The sequence below is a fragment of the Meriones unguiculatus genome, chromosome 7 (assembly GCF_030254825.1).
Source record: "Meriones unguiculatus strain TT.TT164.6M chromosome 7, Bangor_MerUng_6.1, whole genome shotgun sequence".
NCBI classification, from domain to species: Eukaryota; Metazoa; Chordata; class Mammalia; order Rodentia; family Muridae; genus Meriones; species Meriones unguiculatus.
This window is the reverse complement of record NC_083355.1, coordinates 35,057,878-35,077,588: the sequence shown is the minus strand read 5'-3', so window position 1 is coordinate 35,077,588 and position 19,711 is coordinate 35,057,878. Positions and strand designations below refer to the sequence as shown.

Genomic DNA, 19,711 nt, shown 5'->3' with positions numbered 1-19,711 from the left:
TTGTCTCTGACATGAACTCAGTGGCTGGCTCTGTGATCAACTTTCCCTGAGTGGGGAGCAGTCTTGCCAGGCCACAGGCCACAGAGGAAGACAATGCAGCCAGTCCTGATGAGACCTGATAGGCAAGGGTCAGATGGAAGGGGAGGAGGACCTCCCCTATCAGTGTACTAGGGGAGGGGGCATGGGAGGAGAAGAGGGAAGGAGAGTGGGATTGGGAGGGGATGAGAGAGGGGACCACAGCTGGGATACAAAATGAATAAATTGTAATTTATAAAAAAATTAAGTAATTAAAAAATTATTTCAGATTATATTTTTTTTTACCCATTCTTGGAAAGCAAGGGATATTTTCAATTTGTTGGTTCAGTCATCAGGAATGAGTGAAAGCAGATGGGAAAACTGAAGAATTCTCTGTCTTCTCTCACAGAGCATGGGTTTTATAGATACTTTTATAGTTACTTGTAGTATGTTTACACTGCTTTTTGGTATAATGTCATGTTATAATCTATCCTCATGATTAATACATTTCTAAGGACATGAAAAGGTAGGAAAACAGTGTGAGGAACTTGGATATGTGGGGGGAAACAAGGAAGGAAGCGATGTGGCTGTGTGTACTGTATGAGACTCAACTCTCTCCTTCGGCTTTTGGAGTACAAGGAGTCACTGTCACCCAGGCTGCGGCCCGCGTGTTCTGAGAACTGGGGCTATAGGCAAGAGCCACCACGCCCAGCAAACACATTTGCTTTTAAATAGTAAGAAGCAAACAGGAAAATACGAAATCAAAAGCTATAAAATCTACAGGACAGTATCCTGGTATAAAATACCATATTCAGTCAGTCTAGTTTAGAATCATTTAGAATGGCTGGCTAGAAAAGAGAGGAGAATCTGTCTTTGTGACTTTAGGTTGTTTAGAAGAACGTCTGCCACATCTCCCCTCTTCAGTCAGTTATGTTCTACATTTACCAAATATATTTCTGAAAGGACATAATATCCGAATCCTGTTGCTCATTTTGTTAAAACAAATATAATCGAAAATGTTTCTAGAATGAAAAATAGTAGGTTTATTAAACACACTGATTGATTTTATATTCAGAAAAAGTGCTGAGAAAACATCTGAGTTTTTAAAGTATTGACTTTTAATATTGCCTATTTTGTTAAAGTCTACTTCCACTGTATGTGTGTCAGCATCTTTATGAAAAATTACGTTTGTCAGCTATCTGTGTGATATTTCCTGTGGAAGGATCAAATGGCACTTTGAAAAACAGTAATCTTTGCTGCAATTAAAAAAAAAAATTGAAATTCTGTGTTGTTAAGTTAGTGTATAATAGTAAATTTTTTAATGTGTATAATAGTAAATTTCTGCTTCTTCCTTCTTACCTTTGAGGTTAAGCAAATACATTATAGGATTGTATTGATTTAAAAATTTTTTTTCTTCACAATTTATTCATTATATATTCCAATTGAGAGACAGAGAGAAGCAAACACAGAGATAGAACAAACATGAGCTGACAGGGATGGGCACACACGCACACACAAACACACATATGTGTATTTAAACATAAACATATGAGTACATATTTTTGCGCACACACACACATAGTTGCGTATATTCTCTACCAGTATATTAATCACATCTCTTACTTGGATGTGATTAATTGTAGTCACAACAGCTCAGGATTTGAGCCCTGGGTTTTAGGAGCCAATCTGGGAAACAGTCAAGGAATGTGGGAGTTAGGGAAGAAGGGAGGGAATTTTGGTTTTATAATATGAAAATAACTGCATTATGAATTCTAGAGTTCCAAGAGTTTCCTTCTTATGGTGAACAAATAGATAGCTATTGAATCAAAGATGCTTATCAAGAAATACCACAGAAAAGGTTTTTTTCCACTGAAGTTTGGGAAACCACAAATTTGCCATCTATGTATGTATGTATGTGTGTGTGTGTGTGTGTGTATTTGTGTATGTATGTATGTACTTGTGTATTTATATGTCTATGTATATATCATCTAAATTATAAGATAGGAAAGAGATAGGTTTTAGGAAATTAACTTAGAAATATATTTTTCTTTCTTAAATTTTTTTATTATCATTTATTACCAGAGTCAGACAGTACAGTACTGCCTTTTTCATTTACATGAATCATTTTTCAGGAAGATAGTTCTGTCTCATAGTTTGAGAGCGAGGCTTTTTTATGTCATCCTGCAGAGCATTATAGGGAATGCAGCCCAGGGACTCACCAGTTCTAGCCCGTCCTACTGCTGGCTAGCCATCTCCATCATGTTCTTCCCTCCCATGTACATCTGTGATTTAAATCCACTGAGACTTTAATACAGAGTCTCACTCACTCTGGCAGCATATAAAATCTGCTTCACTATCTTTCTGTTGTTGTATTGATTAATTTGATTTTATAGTGATGGGATCATTGCATGGTAACTGCATTAAGGAGGAATGGATTTAATTGACTTTGTGTCCATTTTCATCATTGTCACTTTCATGTTTTATTTAAAAGTATTTCTTGAGAGGTTAAGTGGTATGATCTGCCTTTTACACATTTATGTAATCGAAGTTAGCAATGTGGCAAAACCAATAAGTGAACTAAAATCCTTGAGAATGACAGTCTAAATCTAGCTTGTTTTTTTACCTCAGACCAGGTATCTTCATTATACCTTGTATTAATTAAAGTGTGCTTTGCTGTTTAATGTAGTTTTTGATACGAATTATGGCTTCGCACTGCTTAGATAAGTGGTCAGCTCCAATCTTAGGGAAATTATCCTGGGCTAATGGTTTTGGTGATGCTTTAGACACAGTGAGGATTCAATGCAGAGAACCTTTCTAAGTGTGTATTGTTTAAGTATGCATTCTGTAAGGAGAGCAGCCATGGTAGTTTATATCACAGCTTTGGCTCTGCTCTACGTCAAAATTACGGTGGCCTTTTGCTGTTAGGCTTCTGCCTGTCGTTTTGTATGTTGAGGACACAGTACTAACTGCCTCACAAGAACATTTTTATGGCCTGGAGTTTAAATGTGTTAGAATACTGGATTTTCTAATCACATTCAACATAGAAATGGATAAATGACAGAAATATTTTACAGAAAAGACTACTTAAATGAAATCTGCCCAACTCACTTCACTAGATACCGAGAAACTCAAAGTTTGTGAATATATTCTATATTTGCGTTTATTAATTCTGAAATAATTCCTATCTCTCAAACCCTAACTACATCTCATTCTCTTTCATTTGTATTTGGAGGGAACGTGGTATTTATTTTATTTCATTTTATTTTTTAGATAGAGTCTAGCTTTGTAGCCTTGGTTGGTCTAGAACTTTCTATATAGAAGTCTGTCCATGAACTCAGAGACTATCTGGCTCTTCCTCCCATGTCCATCTGATTGTCGCCTCCTCTTCACAATCTTGTTGCTGTGATTTTGAAAACGTCATGCAAACGGAGTAAAATATTGTTGGTATTCAGCATTTCTAGAGTCATCATTTAGTCCAGATGCTTCTCAAATATTTCTGTCTTGAGTATAGAATCAGGAAAGTCTCTGCCAGAGAGACTCTTACTTGAGTTGCCCCAATGACACTCACCCCAAATATCCCTGTATATTCTGTGAAGAAGTCAAAATTGGCAGGTAAAGCAGTAGGTAAATATTATCCCGTATGGGCATTCTGAGGTGCAGTTCATCTTCTGACACATGCAGGCATAGAAACCTGTTACAAGTAAGTTCCAAAGCCTCTGGAATGTTGCTAAGGATATTGGTATTTGCATTTGAAGTCTCGAAAACAGGGAAGAGGGCAGACACCCCATAACAGCCAGTTATAGTGCATAGTCCTTAGTGCCAGGAGTGACAGGTGGAGGCAGGATGATTAAGTTCAAGGTTATTTTAGTTCCCAGCAGATAATAATTGGAGGACTTAAAAAAGCAACATAGTGGTCAGTGTTTGAGTGGGTGTTAAACTTGAATTGGTATATCTGGAGGAAATACACCCTTTAACAAGGGCCCACATTTCACTAGAAATATACATATCATAGTCTACTCAGGACAGTTAAGAACTTCCTAGAAATAATAACACCAGAAAAGTGCATTTGTGTGTGTGTGTGTGTGCAGGCGACCTTGGATAGCCTAAACTTGCCTCAAACTTCTTTCCGCGTTAGCCTGCCAAGCCCAGGGATTGTAGTATGTATTAGGATTCTTAGCTAAAGCTACTTTTTAACAACAACAACAACAACAACAAAAGAACATTGGAGTAACTATTAATATTATTATTATTTTGGGTTTTTGAGACAGGGTTTCTCTTTGAAGCCTTAGTTGTTCTGGACTCACTCTGTAGACCAGGCCGGCCTCAAGCTCACAGTGATCCACCTACCTGCCTATGCCTTCCGAGTGCAACACCGCCGCCCAGCAAACAATCAGTATCTTTTTTTAAGGATACATTTTAAAAATGTTTATTAATTTATTTTATGTATATGAGCGCTCTGCTTGGACCCCAAAAGAGGGTATTAGATCTCATTATAGTTGGTTATGAACCAGCATGTGGTTGCTGAGAGGTGAAGGGCAGCCAGTGATTTGAAGCACCGAGTCATCTTTCCAGCCCTGAACAACTAGATTTTATACGTTAGAACACATGGCATATTTAAGTCCAACACCATCAATGATCTCTGTGTTATTACTATAAATAAAATCAAATTCAAAGGTGTCCAGGTTAAGATTGAAAGCCAAAGTACAAACACCATAAGAATAACAATAGTATTATAATATTTAGATACTTGGCCATTATATGGAGAGTGCACTTGCGTGCACAAATATGCATACTTGCCTTTCATACATGTGTGTCAGAAGACAACTTGTCGTGTCAGTTCTTTTCCTCTGTTCTCGTTCCACGGATGGATCTGAAATATTCAGGTTTGTGGAACAGGGATTTGAGAAGACTACTGAGTCTTCTCAATGGCCCTTACATGTTTTCTCCACACAGTCAAACTCTCTGGATTGTTAAATCATAGACCCATCAAAGATGCTATCACTGCTTATTAGGAGAAGGAAGTAATTTCCTCAGAATCCTCAAAGAGGGGAAAAGTGTAATCTTTAAAAATGAAGCAGAAATGTTATGAACATAAATCAGAAAAAAAGAATAAAAATCACAGAAAATAATATATTTGTAGGCTGTGTTAGAGGTCCAGGAAAAACAATATGAGAAGAAATTTAATGGTAACAGTTGAGGATGTTTGATGTAACAGATTATTTATTATTAACAGCTTATCATTAGTTTAGTATTATATAAAATCACTAAAGTTGGAATCAGTGATGTTTACAGCAAGTGACACACTTGCCATGCACTAAATCCTGCCTTCCTAAATAGTTCATTCCTTTTTGTGCCTGTTGGGAAAAGAATTGACTTTGGATCTTTCAGGGCAGGGGTTACTTTTGGCAGAAAGGACATTACCAGCTTTCTCTCAAGGCTCACCAGAAATCGTCTTGCCTCATCTTCCTGTGTTTCTGTAACATGGTAGAGCAGTATTTTCAAAGTGTCTCTTTGTCTATAAACTTAATGATAGATCACACTTCAAAGTCTTAAGATGCCTTAGTTGGTAACGGTCTCTGCTCCCAAGCCTGATGACCTGGGTCTGATCCCTGAGATCTTCTTGATGTGAGAGAGCTTACTCCTGCATGTTGACCTACACATGAATGCACACACAAGTATATAATAAAGATGTAAAAGTTATCAAACATAAAATGAATTGTTATATATTATTACTCCATAATAATTTGGTTTATTGGTTATCTTTTTTCACTCTCTGCCCTCTTTATAATAATAGGGGAAGTAGTGTATTTTTTTTTTTCTAGCAAAGTATCTACAGTCATGTCAAGTGACTGTTTTTGGAATTTATACTCCCTCTGAGGGGCATGATTGGATTGCTGAAGTAGAGTTCACGTGTGTGAGGGATTGAGGAGTGGGTGGTGTGAGTGACTGCAGTTAACCATTGTTACTCTGTCTGCAGGTGCTTCTGAGTGAGGACTCAGACAGTGATGGCGTTGTTGCTCACTTCCCTGCCCATGAGAAGCCAGTGTGCTGTATGGCTTTCAACACTAGCGGTAAGGCTTTTGTAAAACCATTTATCTCATTATCTAGAGTTTTCTCACTCTATTGAAAATATGTAATGGGGTTGGGGGTTGCAGAGATAGCCCAGCAGTTAAAGTCCTTGCTGTGCTTGCAAAGGGCTCACACACACACACACACACACACACACACATATACACACTCACCAACTGCCTGTACCTTGAGCTTCAGGGCATCTAACCCCCTCTTCTGGCTTCTGTGGGCACGTCATGCATACATGTACACAAACCCACGGGAGTAAACCGTGGTGCCTGTGTATGACAGATAATAATGGGAATGGGACCCCTAAGTGGTGTTTGAAAGACTCAGCTTACAATTCATCTCACCGTACCCACCCAAAACTCTAGTTTAATTATTTGAAAAGTGCTGTTTGAAGTGCTGCAGTTGGGAAACGGTGCTCCTGAGGCCTCCTTAATTTTTGCTTCAAAGTCATGCCCCAAATACCAATATCACAAACTCAAATCTTAATGTATTAGAGACACATGTTATTTGTAATAAGGTTTTTTTCCACATGACATTGTTGAAACTTTTAGTTTTCTCTCTCTGGTTTTGCTTAAGGCATGAGATGATGACTAATATTAATAAAAATGTGCAATGCCCTATTATCCTCTTTTGCTCTAGAGTTTTTTTTAATTAAGAAAACAATTGACCTCTGACCTAGAACAGTAATTTTCTAGTCTTTCACTGTTAGAAACAGTTCTATTAATGAAGAATGGGCCAGTTCTTACTGTAATGATGAACAGAATAAATGTCAGCTCAGTAATGCTGACACTGGGGGAAAATGAGTGAAGTCTAACATACTTGGTTTCTAAAGAAAAGATGAAACTGCTGTTTGTTTCATAGCTGATCCTTTTTTTGTAAATTTATAAGCTTCAGGTCCTGCTCATTGGGTGATGTATCTGAGAGTCTTAGCATTTTTATCTTATTTTTCAGAAATGATATGTAACTTTAAATGATGGGAAAGATCTGCTTTTTTAAAAATTTAATTTTATTTATATATTTATTTATTACAGTTTATTCACTTTGTATCCCTGCTGTAGCCCCCTCCCTCATCTTTCCCTATGCCCCTTCTTTAATCACCTGATGTCAGAAGCCGTCTCTGTTCTCCCCTTACTAGGGAACCCACTTAGAGCTGCCATGGGCTACATCTGTGCAGGGGTTCTAGGTTATCTCCATGCCTGGTTCTTTGTTGTAGATGGTTATTGATATTTACTATTGTTTTAACTTCTTGTAATGCTTGCTGCTCTTCCTCAGTAGTTGTATGACCAAATCACCATACACAGAGACTGGGTTTTTAGTTAACCTAGAACACAATGCTGGGCAATATTTACTCCCTCCTAAACCTCCAAGCCCTCAGTTTCCTAACATTTAGATTTCCCACATTATACTTACTTTTTGTGAAATCTTAGTTCTGGTTCATGCTCCACATCCTCCAAGATCTCCCCTCCAGCTCTGCTCTCCTCGTGCTCCTCTCCTCGAGCTCCTCCTCCTTCTCCTGAAACCAGAGAGTTGGGGGTGGGGAAATCAGCATTTGAATTAACAAGGGTAAGGCGTATACATTTTAAAAGAACATTATACCAGCAGTTCTCGGTTGGAGTGTCAGTTTCAGAAAAGACCCCTGGGCCCAGATTTTTTGGTTCTGTTGCTCTCCTTGTGTTGCTCCTGTCCCCTCTAGGTCTTTCTATCTCAACCTTCATTTGTAAGATTCCCTGCACTCTGCCCAAAGGTTGGCATTTCCTTTGATACCCTGGTAGTTAGAGGTCCTCTGTGGAAGGCACCTACTTCTGATGTCTATCCTGTTTGCTCTTCTGAATGAGGGAGGATTAAGCATCTTCGCTAGGGACCTCTTTGTTGTTTAGTTTCTTTAGGAATATAGATTTTAGTATGTACTACACTTTCTGTATCCATTCCTCCGGGGAGGAACATCTGGGTTGTTTCCAGATTCTGGCTATTGCGAATAAAGCTGCTATGAACATAGTTGAGCAAATGCCCTTATTGAATGGTGGGGCATTTTTTGGATATATGCTTAGGAGTGGTATAACTGGGTCTTGAGGTAGCACTCTTCCTAATTGTCTGAGAAAGCACCAGATCGATTTCCAAAGTGGTTGTACAAGTTTACATTCCTACCAGCAGTGGAGGAGGGTTCCCCTTTCTCCACAACCTCTCCAGCATGCATCATCCCTTGAGTTTTTGATCTTAGCCGTTCTGATGGGTGTGAGGTTACGATCTGCTCTGTGCGCGCCCCCCCCCCCCCACTTTTAAATAAAGAATGAACAAGAAAGTCATAGTGGACACTTTCGGTTAATCAGCCTCCCAATATCCTAATGAGTCATTTTTGATGATGGGAGATTTTTATTCTAGTGGTTGATGATTAGTAAGATTCATTTAATTAGCACAGACAGTATCTGTTGTGATTCTCTGAATGTTGGGGGAAGTGTGTTAATATTGGAGACATGCTTTGAAAGTTTGTTTACTTGTGTCAGTCTCCTTTGGGTGACCCGCATGACTCATTTTGAATTCTCTGTTGTTTCTACTTTCCTTTGGATTCTCACATACTTCACATCACCCCCAGTGCTTCTGACCAGGTAGCTGCCGTTTCTTCTGTCTGTAAAGATGCACTGTACACACTCCAAGGCATAAACATAGCCAGTTTCCTTCATCCCCGCCAACAATGAGTTTTCTCTGATTTCATTTTGAAGTCTGCATCTCACCATTCTGCGTGACCTGTCATATGCGATAAAATTAAAATGGCAAGACTTATATTTACTTTTCTATGTTCCCAGAGCATTGTTTGTAAGCATGATATCATTTATTTTGAGATGTTCACTTGTTTAGCTGTTTCTTTCCTTTGTGAGCTTGTAATTTCCTTTCAGCTAGGGATCTGTTGTCATCCATCTTTATTTAGTGCAGGCAAGTATCTTAGTGCATTCGCAATGTTACGGAATACATTACTTTCTTAACAGTCTCAGGTATCGATTAATGACCATTGTTTTTATCCTCTGCTTTGGAAATAAAAGGGATCGGTCTGAACAATACTTAGGTTTCTTTTTGAGGTTCTGGAGGTTGAACAGGTACATGCTTGGCAAATACTGTCACTGAGCTATATACCAAGCCAGTATTTTTTGTTGTTGTTGTTTCTTTCCTCATTTATTTAAATTGATATTTTAACCTAAGCACCTTTGGGCTGTATGGAATTTATTCACTTCAATATGGTTCATGTATCAAGTGCTTCCATATAGTGGTTGCATATAATTTCATAATAGCCATCTCTGAGGCGTCTTAGTGTCAGCAGAAATACTTCACAGAGAAAGCCACTGACTCCAGTCAGTGCTCCACTGAAGTAATTGTTACACGTGTGATCTTGTGCACAGCAATTGATGTGTATTTTCTTATAATTTTGCTTTCATTATACAGTTACCTGAATATGGAATATTGTTGAAAGTTGCTATATGGTATATACACACACACACACACACACATGCACACAGCACATGACATGACACCACACCATGTCGCATGCTCAATACCTATTTGTTAGTTCTCACGTTTGTGCTGCTGGGTACTATAAACAGGACCTCCCAAGTAGCTGTCCACTTAAAAAATTTCACAAGTGGTTATTTTGGCTTCTCAATAAATATTATTCTAATGAATTGGTTCTTGGGCTTTGCCATATTTTGAGAAGGGCTTTCGGTGTTAAACTTTTTAAAGCTGTCTTTCAGATAATTCTGATTATACTGGCTTCATCTGAACATTCTCTTTGGCTAATTCCTCCTTACATTGATTTGGCGATTCAGTTGACGTGGTGGTTTCTTTAAGTCCAATATCCAGTTAAGTGAGGTGGTGAGAAGGACAGGATGCTGGTTGAAAATACGTCAGGCTCATCATTTTGGTAGGGTTTGAGAAGTGTTCTCTATATGTATAATATTTGATTTCGGTGGTGGTGTTATAATGAAGTATTGCTCAGATAAGTTTGCAGCAATGCTGTGTTGTAGCTTGTCGGCAGAGATGCAAGAGGAATGTATTTGTATTTGCCTGCATGTATGTCATGTGCGTGCAACCCACGGTTGCCAGGAGAAGGCACCAGATCCTTTGGAGTTGGAGTTGCAGGTAGTTGTGGGTTGCTGTGTGGGTGCGGGGATCATTTCTGCAGCCCCTGAGAGAGGCCGCGCAGTTGCTTACCTTCCTCCTGAGAGCATTACTGTTCCGCTCCGGATACTTCTCCTCGGGTGAATGCTGAAAAAACATTCAGTTGATGAAGATGTGGAAAGGACTCCATTTTTAATTCTTTGGAAATCTTGAATTAATTTTTTAAATTTTAAATCAAGTAGTAATTAGGAGCTGCTCGGTTTCTTATAAAGTCACCGGGTTAGCCCTGGTTTCCTTTAGTCAGCCCCCCCTCAGGGCCTTTTTGCTCAAGTATGTAGCCCAGGCTGGTCTTCTTTGCAGCCTGCAATGTTGGAACACCATCCCCAGATTTCCTTAGGACTCTGGCTTCTCTTTGTTCTCTGTGCCTTCTTGGATTTACGTGCGCATGTTCCTACATGATGTATTCCTGTCAGTTAAGTTCATACGTGTCTAAATAGATGTGTGAATTCCTCTTTTCTGTTTATTTAAAATGTTCAGGGAAGCTGAAGTATTAGCTTATTACTTTCCATTTGAATTCTTTCTTAGGACACACTACTAAGTTTGGTAATAAATGTGAAATAAAATGAGATTTTTAAAAAATGTGGAATAATCATATTGTTAGATTCTGAGTTGTATAATTTGAGTGGATCTTATTGCAATAGGTACTTTTGTATTTATATTGAGTTATTTGGTGTATTAAATTTCTTTCTAATTGTGGGTTTTTGTTTGAATTGTAACTTCCAGATACTTTACTAAACGGTACAGTCTTCCTTTACACAAGATTTTTTCTAAATTTATTTATATAGAAATTTTAACTGTATCAGCCCTCTAATCATTCCTTGCCATTTATTTATTTCCTTATATTTTAGTTTATTTACTTTACATCTCAAGGGTGCCTTCTTCCTGCCTTGCTATTTAAAAATGACATTTTCATCTAATAGAGTACAAATAACAATAGTGCTTGTTGGAATATTTCTTGCAATTAAAAAAAAAAAGTGGGTAGCATTTTGTTTTTAAAGCTGGGCCTTGGCTCTTCTCATGCCAGCTTACTTGGGTGAATCATATTATATACTCAAGGATGTGCTGTATGTAAATTTGTTTTAGTGTTTCTTTTTTTAAAGAGACATAGTCTTATATGACAGTTCTGAATATGTTCTGGGCAACAGAAGCAAAAGCAAAGCAGACGTTTGGCCATCTCCTGGGCAATGTTAACTATCCTGTAAACTGTGCCTCGTGGATTTGTGAGGAAAGTAGACCCATTGGCGGGTGACTGGTGGCTCTGTGTCCTGTGGGACCTTTCAGAAATGGAATTAAGGGTTGCCAGTAAACAGACTTGTGAAAGTTCTTGTTGAGCAGCTGTGTTCAGTTTGTTTTTTAATTTTGCATTCCCACACTTGTTTATTAGCTGTGACTCTGAGTCCAGAATCAAAACAAATATTTTAATGGTCGTATTTATGATTTGTTTAGAAATGCCTTGCTGAGACCTTTGTAAATTCAGTATGGGTGGTAGATGTCTGTTGCTTTCAATTATTTAGGTACAAAATGGGTAACATTTTCTTGAGAACTTTTGTGTTAAAGCACTACTTTTCAGGGCAGCTTGAGGTTTTTCGCACTCTTGAGCCCGAAGCAGAGTCCTCACAGTGCCATTCTCTCCATAAGTGCACACTTTCCCTGTCATTTTGTATCACGTGAAGCACTCACAGGACAGAGCTTGGTCCTTCTTCACGTCATTACCCGCCCTCCAATTTAGATTTTAGTCCACATATTTTTTTAAATCACATTTTAAGCTTTTAAGTCATTGCTTAAAAAAAAATAAGATGCGTTATCTTTTATTTTATGTATGTGGGTGTTTTGTCTACATGTCTACATGTGTGTGTACGGTGTGTGCCCGCTGCTGCTAGAGGCCAGAACAGGGCGTTTGGTCCCCTAGAACTGCAGTTACAGACAGGTGTAGGCCACAGGGCAGGTGCTGGAAACTTAACTCTGGTCCTCTGAAAGAGCTGTTGTGTTTGCTCTGTCTGAGCCCTGCCTGCCGAGAGTGTGTCCAACCCTGTGCAGTGCTCACAGGTGTCGGTGGGCCGCCTGCTGCTGCTCCTCCCTGAAATGCGTTTTCACTGCCAGTCTTTTCAGTCTTCTGGAGACTTGCTTCATTTCTGTTTTTCTCTTTGTTGAAACAACCTCCGTCCCTCCCTCCCTCCCTCCCTCCCTTCTTCCCTCCCTCCCTCCCTTCTTCCCTCTGTCTCTCTGTCTCTCTTTTTCCTGTAATGTACTCTCTGCCTGGTGAAATGTGTTCTCCTTGTTGGACATATTTTCTTTACATCCAGTCAGCAAGAACTTTTATTTTCTGGCGTCTCAATGGTTTTTATTATAGGGAAAAAATGAAATTTTTATTAAATCCAGTCTCCCCCACACCTCTCTGTAAGTCTTTGCTGGGATGTGCAATCCTCCTGCCTCAATCTAATAACTCCAGGTTAAATGAGAAACCCTGTCTTAAAAAATAAAGTGGAGAGGAACAACCAACTTCCATCTCCATACTTAAAACACACACACAGAGAGAGAGAGAGAGAGAGAGAGAGAGAGAGAGAGTACAATTACATATTTGTTGTCAAATCAGCCCTTTCAAACTCTTAAATATGTGGTACCATTTGTTCTCTGTCTGTGTGCCTCATTTCAGGTGTCATTTTAGAAGAATTCTCTGAACCTCATAAAATATTATTCCTCCATATTACCTCATTTTTCAGCTTACCTGAGAAGTTGCTCTATCTTCTTGTCCCTGCATAAATTCTTCCTCCTTTTAAAGATCAGAATAACAAGGGATAAAATTGTGATCTAAAGTACTATCTTAACACATAGTTGAGTTCTTATCAAACACTCACTGTTCTTCTTTTTACTATTCCTGACCTCCTTCACTCTTGTATTTTAATAGATTATCAATGATCAGGATCTCTCCTTATGTGTTTTTATTAGAAGTAAACATTAATGTTAGCTCAGTTCTAGATGAATTTACATTGAACAGTTAATTTTATTAATTCTATTAGTTTTTTTCATAATTATAAAAACTCTAGCAGTGCCAAGATAGAATATTTTTCTACTCACATGTAGAATAAAGTCTGCTCATTTCTAAATTATTCCTTGAAAAGCAATTATTTCCCATGCTGGCATGTACCTATTATGAAGATAATTAAAGTTTATTATAGTTATGAATTAGAAATATCCTATAGAAACTATATTTTATTTGAGAAATAAAAACCAGCAAGTATGTTCCATGCCATCTTGCCTTAGATATCAAAGGATATGTTTTCTTCCTTACATTGGGAGTTGAAAGAAAGAATTCCTCAACTGGGTGCAGTAGCCCAGACACTTGTGGAATAAATGTCATGTTTGTAAATAATTGATTTTCTCTGTAGAGGTGTCACTCCCGCCAGCAGAGCTGCTGGGTGCTGTGAAGTGCAGCACATCTGCATTTTAAGTAATTACCTTTGCATGGCAGAGAAATTGCTTTTCCAGCCATCAGTAAGAGGAAAATGAATGTTGAGGCTCCAGTAAAGCAGATTAAACGTGTAGCCTTTGGATGCTAGCTGTATCTATAATGGAATGGAATTCTCTTGGTTAATCAAATGGTGCATCCTATGAAGGAGGTGGTTGCTTGGGGTTAATCGTTAAAGAGATTTAAATTGGATATTTTTCCACGGAAGCTATTCCCATTGATCATTGCAAAGTGTCAGGAAACACCCTGCCTTTATTTTTATTTATATTTGTAAACACTCATAGTTTTTTTTTGCTTGTCTCATATTTTTTAAGACAGTTTTGCATTCTGTAGCCCAGACTATTGTGAAGATTATTCTGTTTCTTGGGATGACTTCAAACTCATGTTTCAAAAGATTACCTTTTAAATTATTTATTCTTTGATGGTTTCATAAATGCATATATTATGTCTTCTTGCCTACTCTCTCAAGGGTTACGGTCACAAGCCATCAGGCTGGATGTGTCCAGGTTTTACAGAATAGTGAGGTAAGAGAATTTTCCTCTGACAGTATGAGCACACCACCACTCAGCAGTTTTGTTACGTAGCAAAGACAGCCTGAAGCATCTTTACCGACCCTGCCACTACACCCTATGTGGGGTCTTTACTCTATTGCACACTTGTGTTTACTCTCTGGTCTCACATCTTGTTATGGTTAGGGTTACACACTAAATGTTTTTGTTCCCTTTCTTCTGTCACACTGTAATCATGTGAGAAGTGGCATTAACTGATAAGATAAAACATAGTCGTTTAACATAATTTCAAATATCTGCTAATAAGAGAGGAAGTTTCAAAAAGGAGAGCCATGATGTTGGCTCTATGCAGGGTCTATCCTGGATTTCCAGTAGTCAGTGAAGCATCAGCCCATTCTCACTGGCCTGAGCATGTTCGCGCAGTGAGCACTGGATCAGTACGATACGGTACGCAGTGGACTGTGAGGCACACACTGGTGGCTCAGTTGGTGGAAGGTTGCCACACAAATATGAAGATTTGAGCTCAGAACCCCAACACCCTTGTGGATAAAGTGTGGCTATATGCATCACTAATACACCCATGGGTGAGACAGACTCGAGATGGTCCCTGGGCAGTCATCTGGGTTCAATTGGTGAACTCCAGATTCAGTGAGAGACGCTGCCTCAAAAAATAGAGAAAGGAACTGATTGAGACAACCAGTGTCAACCTCGGTAAGTATACACATAGGAACAATATGTAAATATCTAGTTTTGTTATAACTAGGTGCCAACAGCATATATTATTGAACTTGAAAAGGGGGTGTGATAGGCTCCCAAAGATAACATTTAAAAAAAAAAAACCCAAAAAAACAATGGTTTGCTTGTGAGTACAGTGTTGGTAGTTAAAGTACCGGGGCCCTGAGTATATATCTGGTCCTTAGCCTTCCTTCTGTTCTTCAGCCTGGGCCTTGCCTCATTCAGACTGCTCTATTTTTTTTGTCATACATTAAGTATTTGCTGAGATGTTAATTGAGCTGTAGCTATCTATGGATAATTTCCAGCTCCGCCCACCAATCGCTCTGGAGGACCTGGCTCATGTTCTGTATTAATAGTCTCCTTTGCACCTGTTTCCTAATGTCTGGGTTTCCATGCTTATGCGTGTTGATGGATGTTAGCTTGTTGTTCCTCAGGCTTTTCACACTTTGAGAAATTGTTGCACTCATTTTTTAATAAGTTTTTGATTTATATCCATCTTCTACACTCTGTTACCTCCCCAACTTTCCCTTATCAAAGTAATTAAATATTTTTGCGCTCTCATCATTCTTTCATTTTCCTATGGACATTTTTATAAATTTTATTCCTTCATATGCTACTGGTATTTTTCTGTCATTACTTTATGTTAATAGTTAAATGTTTTGAGAGCAAATATTTATGTTAATGTTATCAAACAAAGCTGACTCTAATTTTAAGGTTCCCTCTTTCAAGGGTCTCAGTTTTTCTTTCCTGTCTCCCTCTGTGTCTCCCAACTTCCCTTTTGTCTCTCCTTCTCTCTTTCCTGTCTCTGACACGGTCTCACCTTGCACATGTGGCTAGCCTGGAACTTATAATTTAGGCTGAGATAGCCTTGTCCCTCTGCCTGTCAGGTCCTGGGATTGCAGGCATGTGGCATAATGTCTGGCTGATACTAAACTTATATAGAGTTTTTAAAAATATAAAGTTAGTCAAATAAATCATATAAAAGATGAATAAAGGTATAAGCTATTTAAATTTACTATAGAGAAGAAAGGACTGTATGGTTAAACACAGACATACTGGGATAGAATTGAATGGAATAGTACTATTGAGTTTTTTGAAAAATAGGAATTAACTTATCCTGGCAAGTATGATGTTCTCAGCGAATGTGTCTGGAAAAACAGGATATTCCTTTAATCAAAAACACACACAATAGACTTTAAAGTCTTAGACTGTGAAACTTTAAAAAAGAAAGTGTGGATTGTGCCCGTTGTCTCTGAGATAGGATAAAATGTCCCTCACTGTTATAAAGTGAGACTTCATCAGAAATCAAAGCTCTGAGACACTGAAAGGAGTCCCTGCCACTGGGAAGAAACTGCTGTGCTCCCAGCGCCCAGGTCCTGCTGTGCAGTGCTTCCAAATGCCACCTGTGGCCCCGTAGGGTCGGGTGTCGCTGATGGGCGCCAGACACCTGCACCAACTGGGGAGGAGGGGCTGTAATTAAAACTAAGATAATTAAATGAAATTAATTAACAAGGAAAGTAATTAAAATTAAAAAAGCAAAGTCTTGTTGAAATTTGTGAAAGTCATGATGTAAATATCCAATAATGATCAACATGCTAATTAAATCCAGGAGACATCGCAGATTAAAATGGCTGGGCTCAGTGGCACTCTCCTGTAATCCCAGTACTCCCAGCTGAGGCACGTGGATCTGTGTGAGACCAAGGCCAGCCTGGTCTACAAAGTGAGTCTAGGACATCCAAGGCTACACAGAAAAGCTTTGTCTCAGAGTTAGGGGAGGGGGGAAAAAGTATACGATTATTGTCATTAAATAAAATCAATTTGGTGTTGTCTCATAGTGTCAAGCATTTAATATCTGATTGCATCGTCTTGCTTTTACATAATCACCTCAGAGAAATGAAGTATGACCACATAGAAAGTAGCAGCAGAGTGTGAGAGTTCATAAAGTGAGAATCTCTGACGAATGGCAACGGAAATGGCAGCATTTTATTGTGCACTATAAGCAAGTGAACAAATTGTTGTTGCTTCCAGTGAGTAGGCCGAGAAAACCCTGTGTTAGTTTTTACAGGTCTTACATACCATGTCAGTTCTTAAGTATGCTGTATGAAGTCGTTGCAGGAATGAAATCTGTAGTCAGAGCTGGGTGATTGGGAGTAGACAGATAGTTGTACACATAGGGATATATTTCTGATGTCTCTATCTTATTTTTAATAATAACTAAGTTAATGTATGATGCATTCATTATAAGTAATTATTTATTATATCTTAATAAAGCTCAAGAAATTACGAATATATTCTGATATGTAATAAGAATACTTAAACATTTGGAAAAACAAGACCATGTATAAACATGTACTGAAATATGATATAGCTATATTGAAGTTCCTAAGTGGTAGCAGAAGTGTATTGAAGATGGTAGCATTATAGGAGTTATTGTTGGCATTTTGAGACAGGCTCTTGCTTTGCAGTCCAGGCTGCTCCGGATCTTGTGATGCTGCTGCCTTAGCCCGAGTGCAGGCATGCACAGGTAAAATACTCAACGTTAAGACCCGAAGGAGGAAGCCAGAGGCACTTCCATAATCCTAAAAATTCAAGATCAGGGAACAAGCAAATGAAGTAAAAACTGTCACAACATGTTATTCTCTAGCTGCTAAACATGCAGGCATCTGGGTGTACGTCAGAGCCGAATCAGACTTTTCCATGTGAACTGTACGTGTGTAGTATCTTCTATTTAGTTTGAACCTATATTGGCACAGAAAAAGACAAGTCGAGGATGGCATCAGATCATCATCTCCATTGTTTTACTTAGCTCTGTTTACTTTATTGTTTCTCTCAGGAAGTTTTGTAGTGTGTTTATAAAGATTTATATTCTGGACTCCTAAATCGGAAGACTACATTGAAGAGTTTGATTATCAGTGTCTTTAAAAAGTAACATGCTTCTGTAACTGTTGACTAGATTGATGCTCTGGGACTTCAGATTCAGGCCAGAGACAGAAAGTGCACATCATATGTGGCTCCATCCACATCATGGCACCCAAATCCAAAAATAAAAATAACAACAATAAAAACAAATCCCAAAGCCTCCAAGCAAAAATAAATACAACTGGGGGTTGGGGGAAGAGAATAGAAGAGTTGAGTGTGCATTGTGTGCTAATGAAGAAATGGATGCTGTGTACATGTGGACTTTGAGCTTTGAGTGCGCTGTTGGGATGTACTAGATTTCAATTAGTTAAGTGAATGTTATTAATTTTTTATTAATAGTTATTTTTAATATTAATATAATATATAATAATGCTGTAGTTTTTTGGAGCCTGAACCTGAAATCTTATTTCTCTGCTTTTGTTCTTTTTTACAAATTTGCCTTTATACCATTGCAACTTACAGTGGTGTGCAGCTATCCAAGTAGAACCAATACCTTGCAAGAATTACTGGTAAAGTACGAACTTGCTTTAGGAGCACTACAGTGTGATTTCCAACAGAGACTTCTTTCCCACCCCACTTCAGTGCTTAGGAATCTTTTTTGGAAGAGAGTGTGACTTAACTGGCACTTTGTGTTTGGATTCTAATGTGTGTACATGATAAAGAAGCACATGATTAGATAGGTGTTATAAATAGGATTTTGGAATCATGTTGCCAAGATTTCATAGCCTGTGCTCATTGCTGTTTGCTAGTCTTTAATTTCACTCTTTGGTCTAACCAGCTGATGCCCAGTTGAAAAGTCTTGAAGCCACAACAGCCTTAACATTCTGTCTGCAGCGAGCTCAGATGCTAGACAACAGCAGCTTCCGTGCCCACCCTCCAGTGCTGAAGCTCATTTATCAAACGGAGTGAGGGAGAGGAAGCTTCCCGAGAAACACACAGCAGCGCCTAAACAGCTAATCACTCTAGGCTTCCGCTTCCAGGCCCTATAATTAGAAGCCCTTCTTTTCCTTGTATTCCCAGATGACGCAAATGCTTTTTGTGGCTTGGCACCTCGTTTGGGGCGTGGGTTTAGTTTCTGGCCTGGCCAGCGTCTGGTTTAGTCTCCTGATGCTGCACAAATAGTTTTCTAGCCACAGTCTGCTCCATATGCCTTTTTCCTTTTATGTGTATGTGCTTTAAAACTGTTTTCTAGAATACTGTTTCCTTTGCAGAATGTATGCAAAAGGGGAAATTGTAAATTAAAAAGCGCTTGATTCTGTAGAACTGCACTAGCTGCCTCTTTCCTTTCTGCCTTTTTAAGTTTCTATTTTCTAAAAGTTTTGTGATTCATATGAACTCACTGTGGGTTCTGTTTGGGTATATGGAAGAGAATAGCATCTGAGGCAGGCTACACACATGATCCAGCGGTTCCCACGTGAAGGGCTGTTGTCCTAAGGGTTTGGAGGGGTTTACATAGGAACAACTAGGCAGATCAATGCTGAGACGTGCGCATGTGTGAATGCCATTCACATGGTTTGGTCAGCCTTCCATTTAAATGCTCATAGAAGCAGAGTGCTGATCGTGAAAGAAGGATATTGCTGTCCATCTGTAGTGTGTGAGTATGTATGGATTATAAGTACATACACACCTTTTTCTCTCATTAAAATGATGTGCCTGTTGTGTGTCAAATGCCCCACACTGATTTTTGTAGAAAGGTAGAATCAGAAGAGAGTAGTTGAGTTGTGGCCACTCAAACTTACTGTAACTGAGCAAAAAGCAAGAGAGGAAAATGCATGCCCTAAATGGTGTGACCAAGGTAGGCGTCAATAATGCCTCACGAAATGGA

At 38.7% G+C, this 19,711-nt stretch overlaps 1 protein-coding gene across 8 annotated transcripts in view; it reads left to right on the top strand.

The window, feature by feature from the left end:
* Bcas3 (BCAS3 microtubule associated cell migration factor) overlaps nucleotides 1-19,711 on the top strand; it is a 471,233-nt gene that overhangs the window by 116,150 nt on the left and 335,372 nt on the right. For all 8 annotated transcript variants that reach the window (XM_060387076.1, XM_060387078.1, XM_060387080.1 and 5 more), the window contains exon 13: nucleotides 5,993-6,086. In XM_060387076.1, coding sequence (XP_060243059.1) covers nucleotides 5,993-6,086 — 94 coding nt within the window. The remainder of the gene's footprint in view (nucleotides 1-5,992; nucleotides 6,087-19,711) is intronic.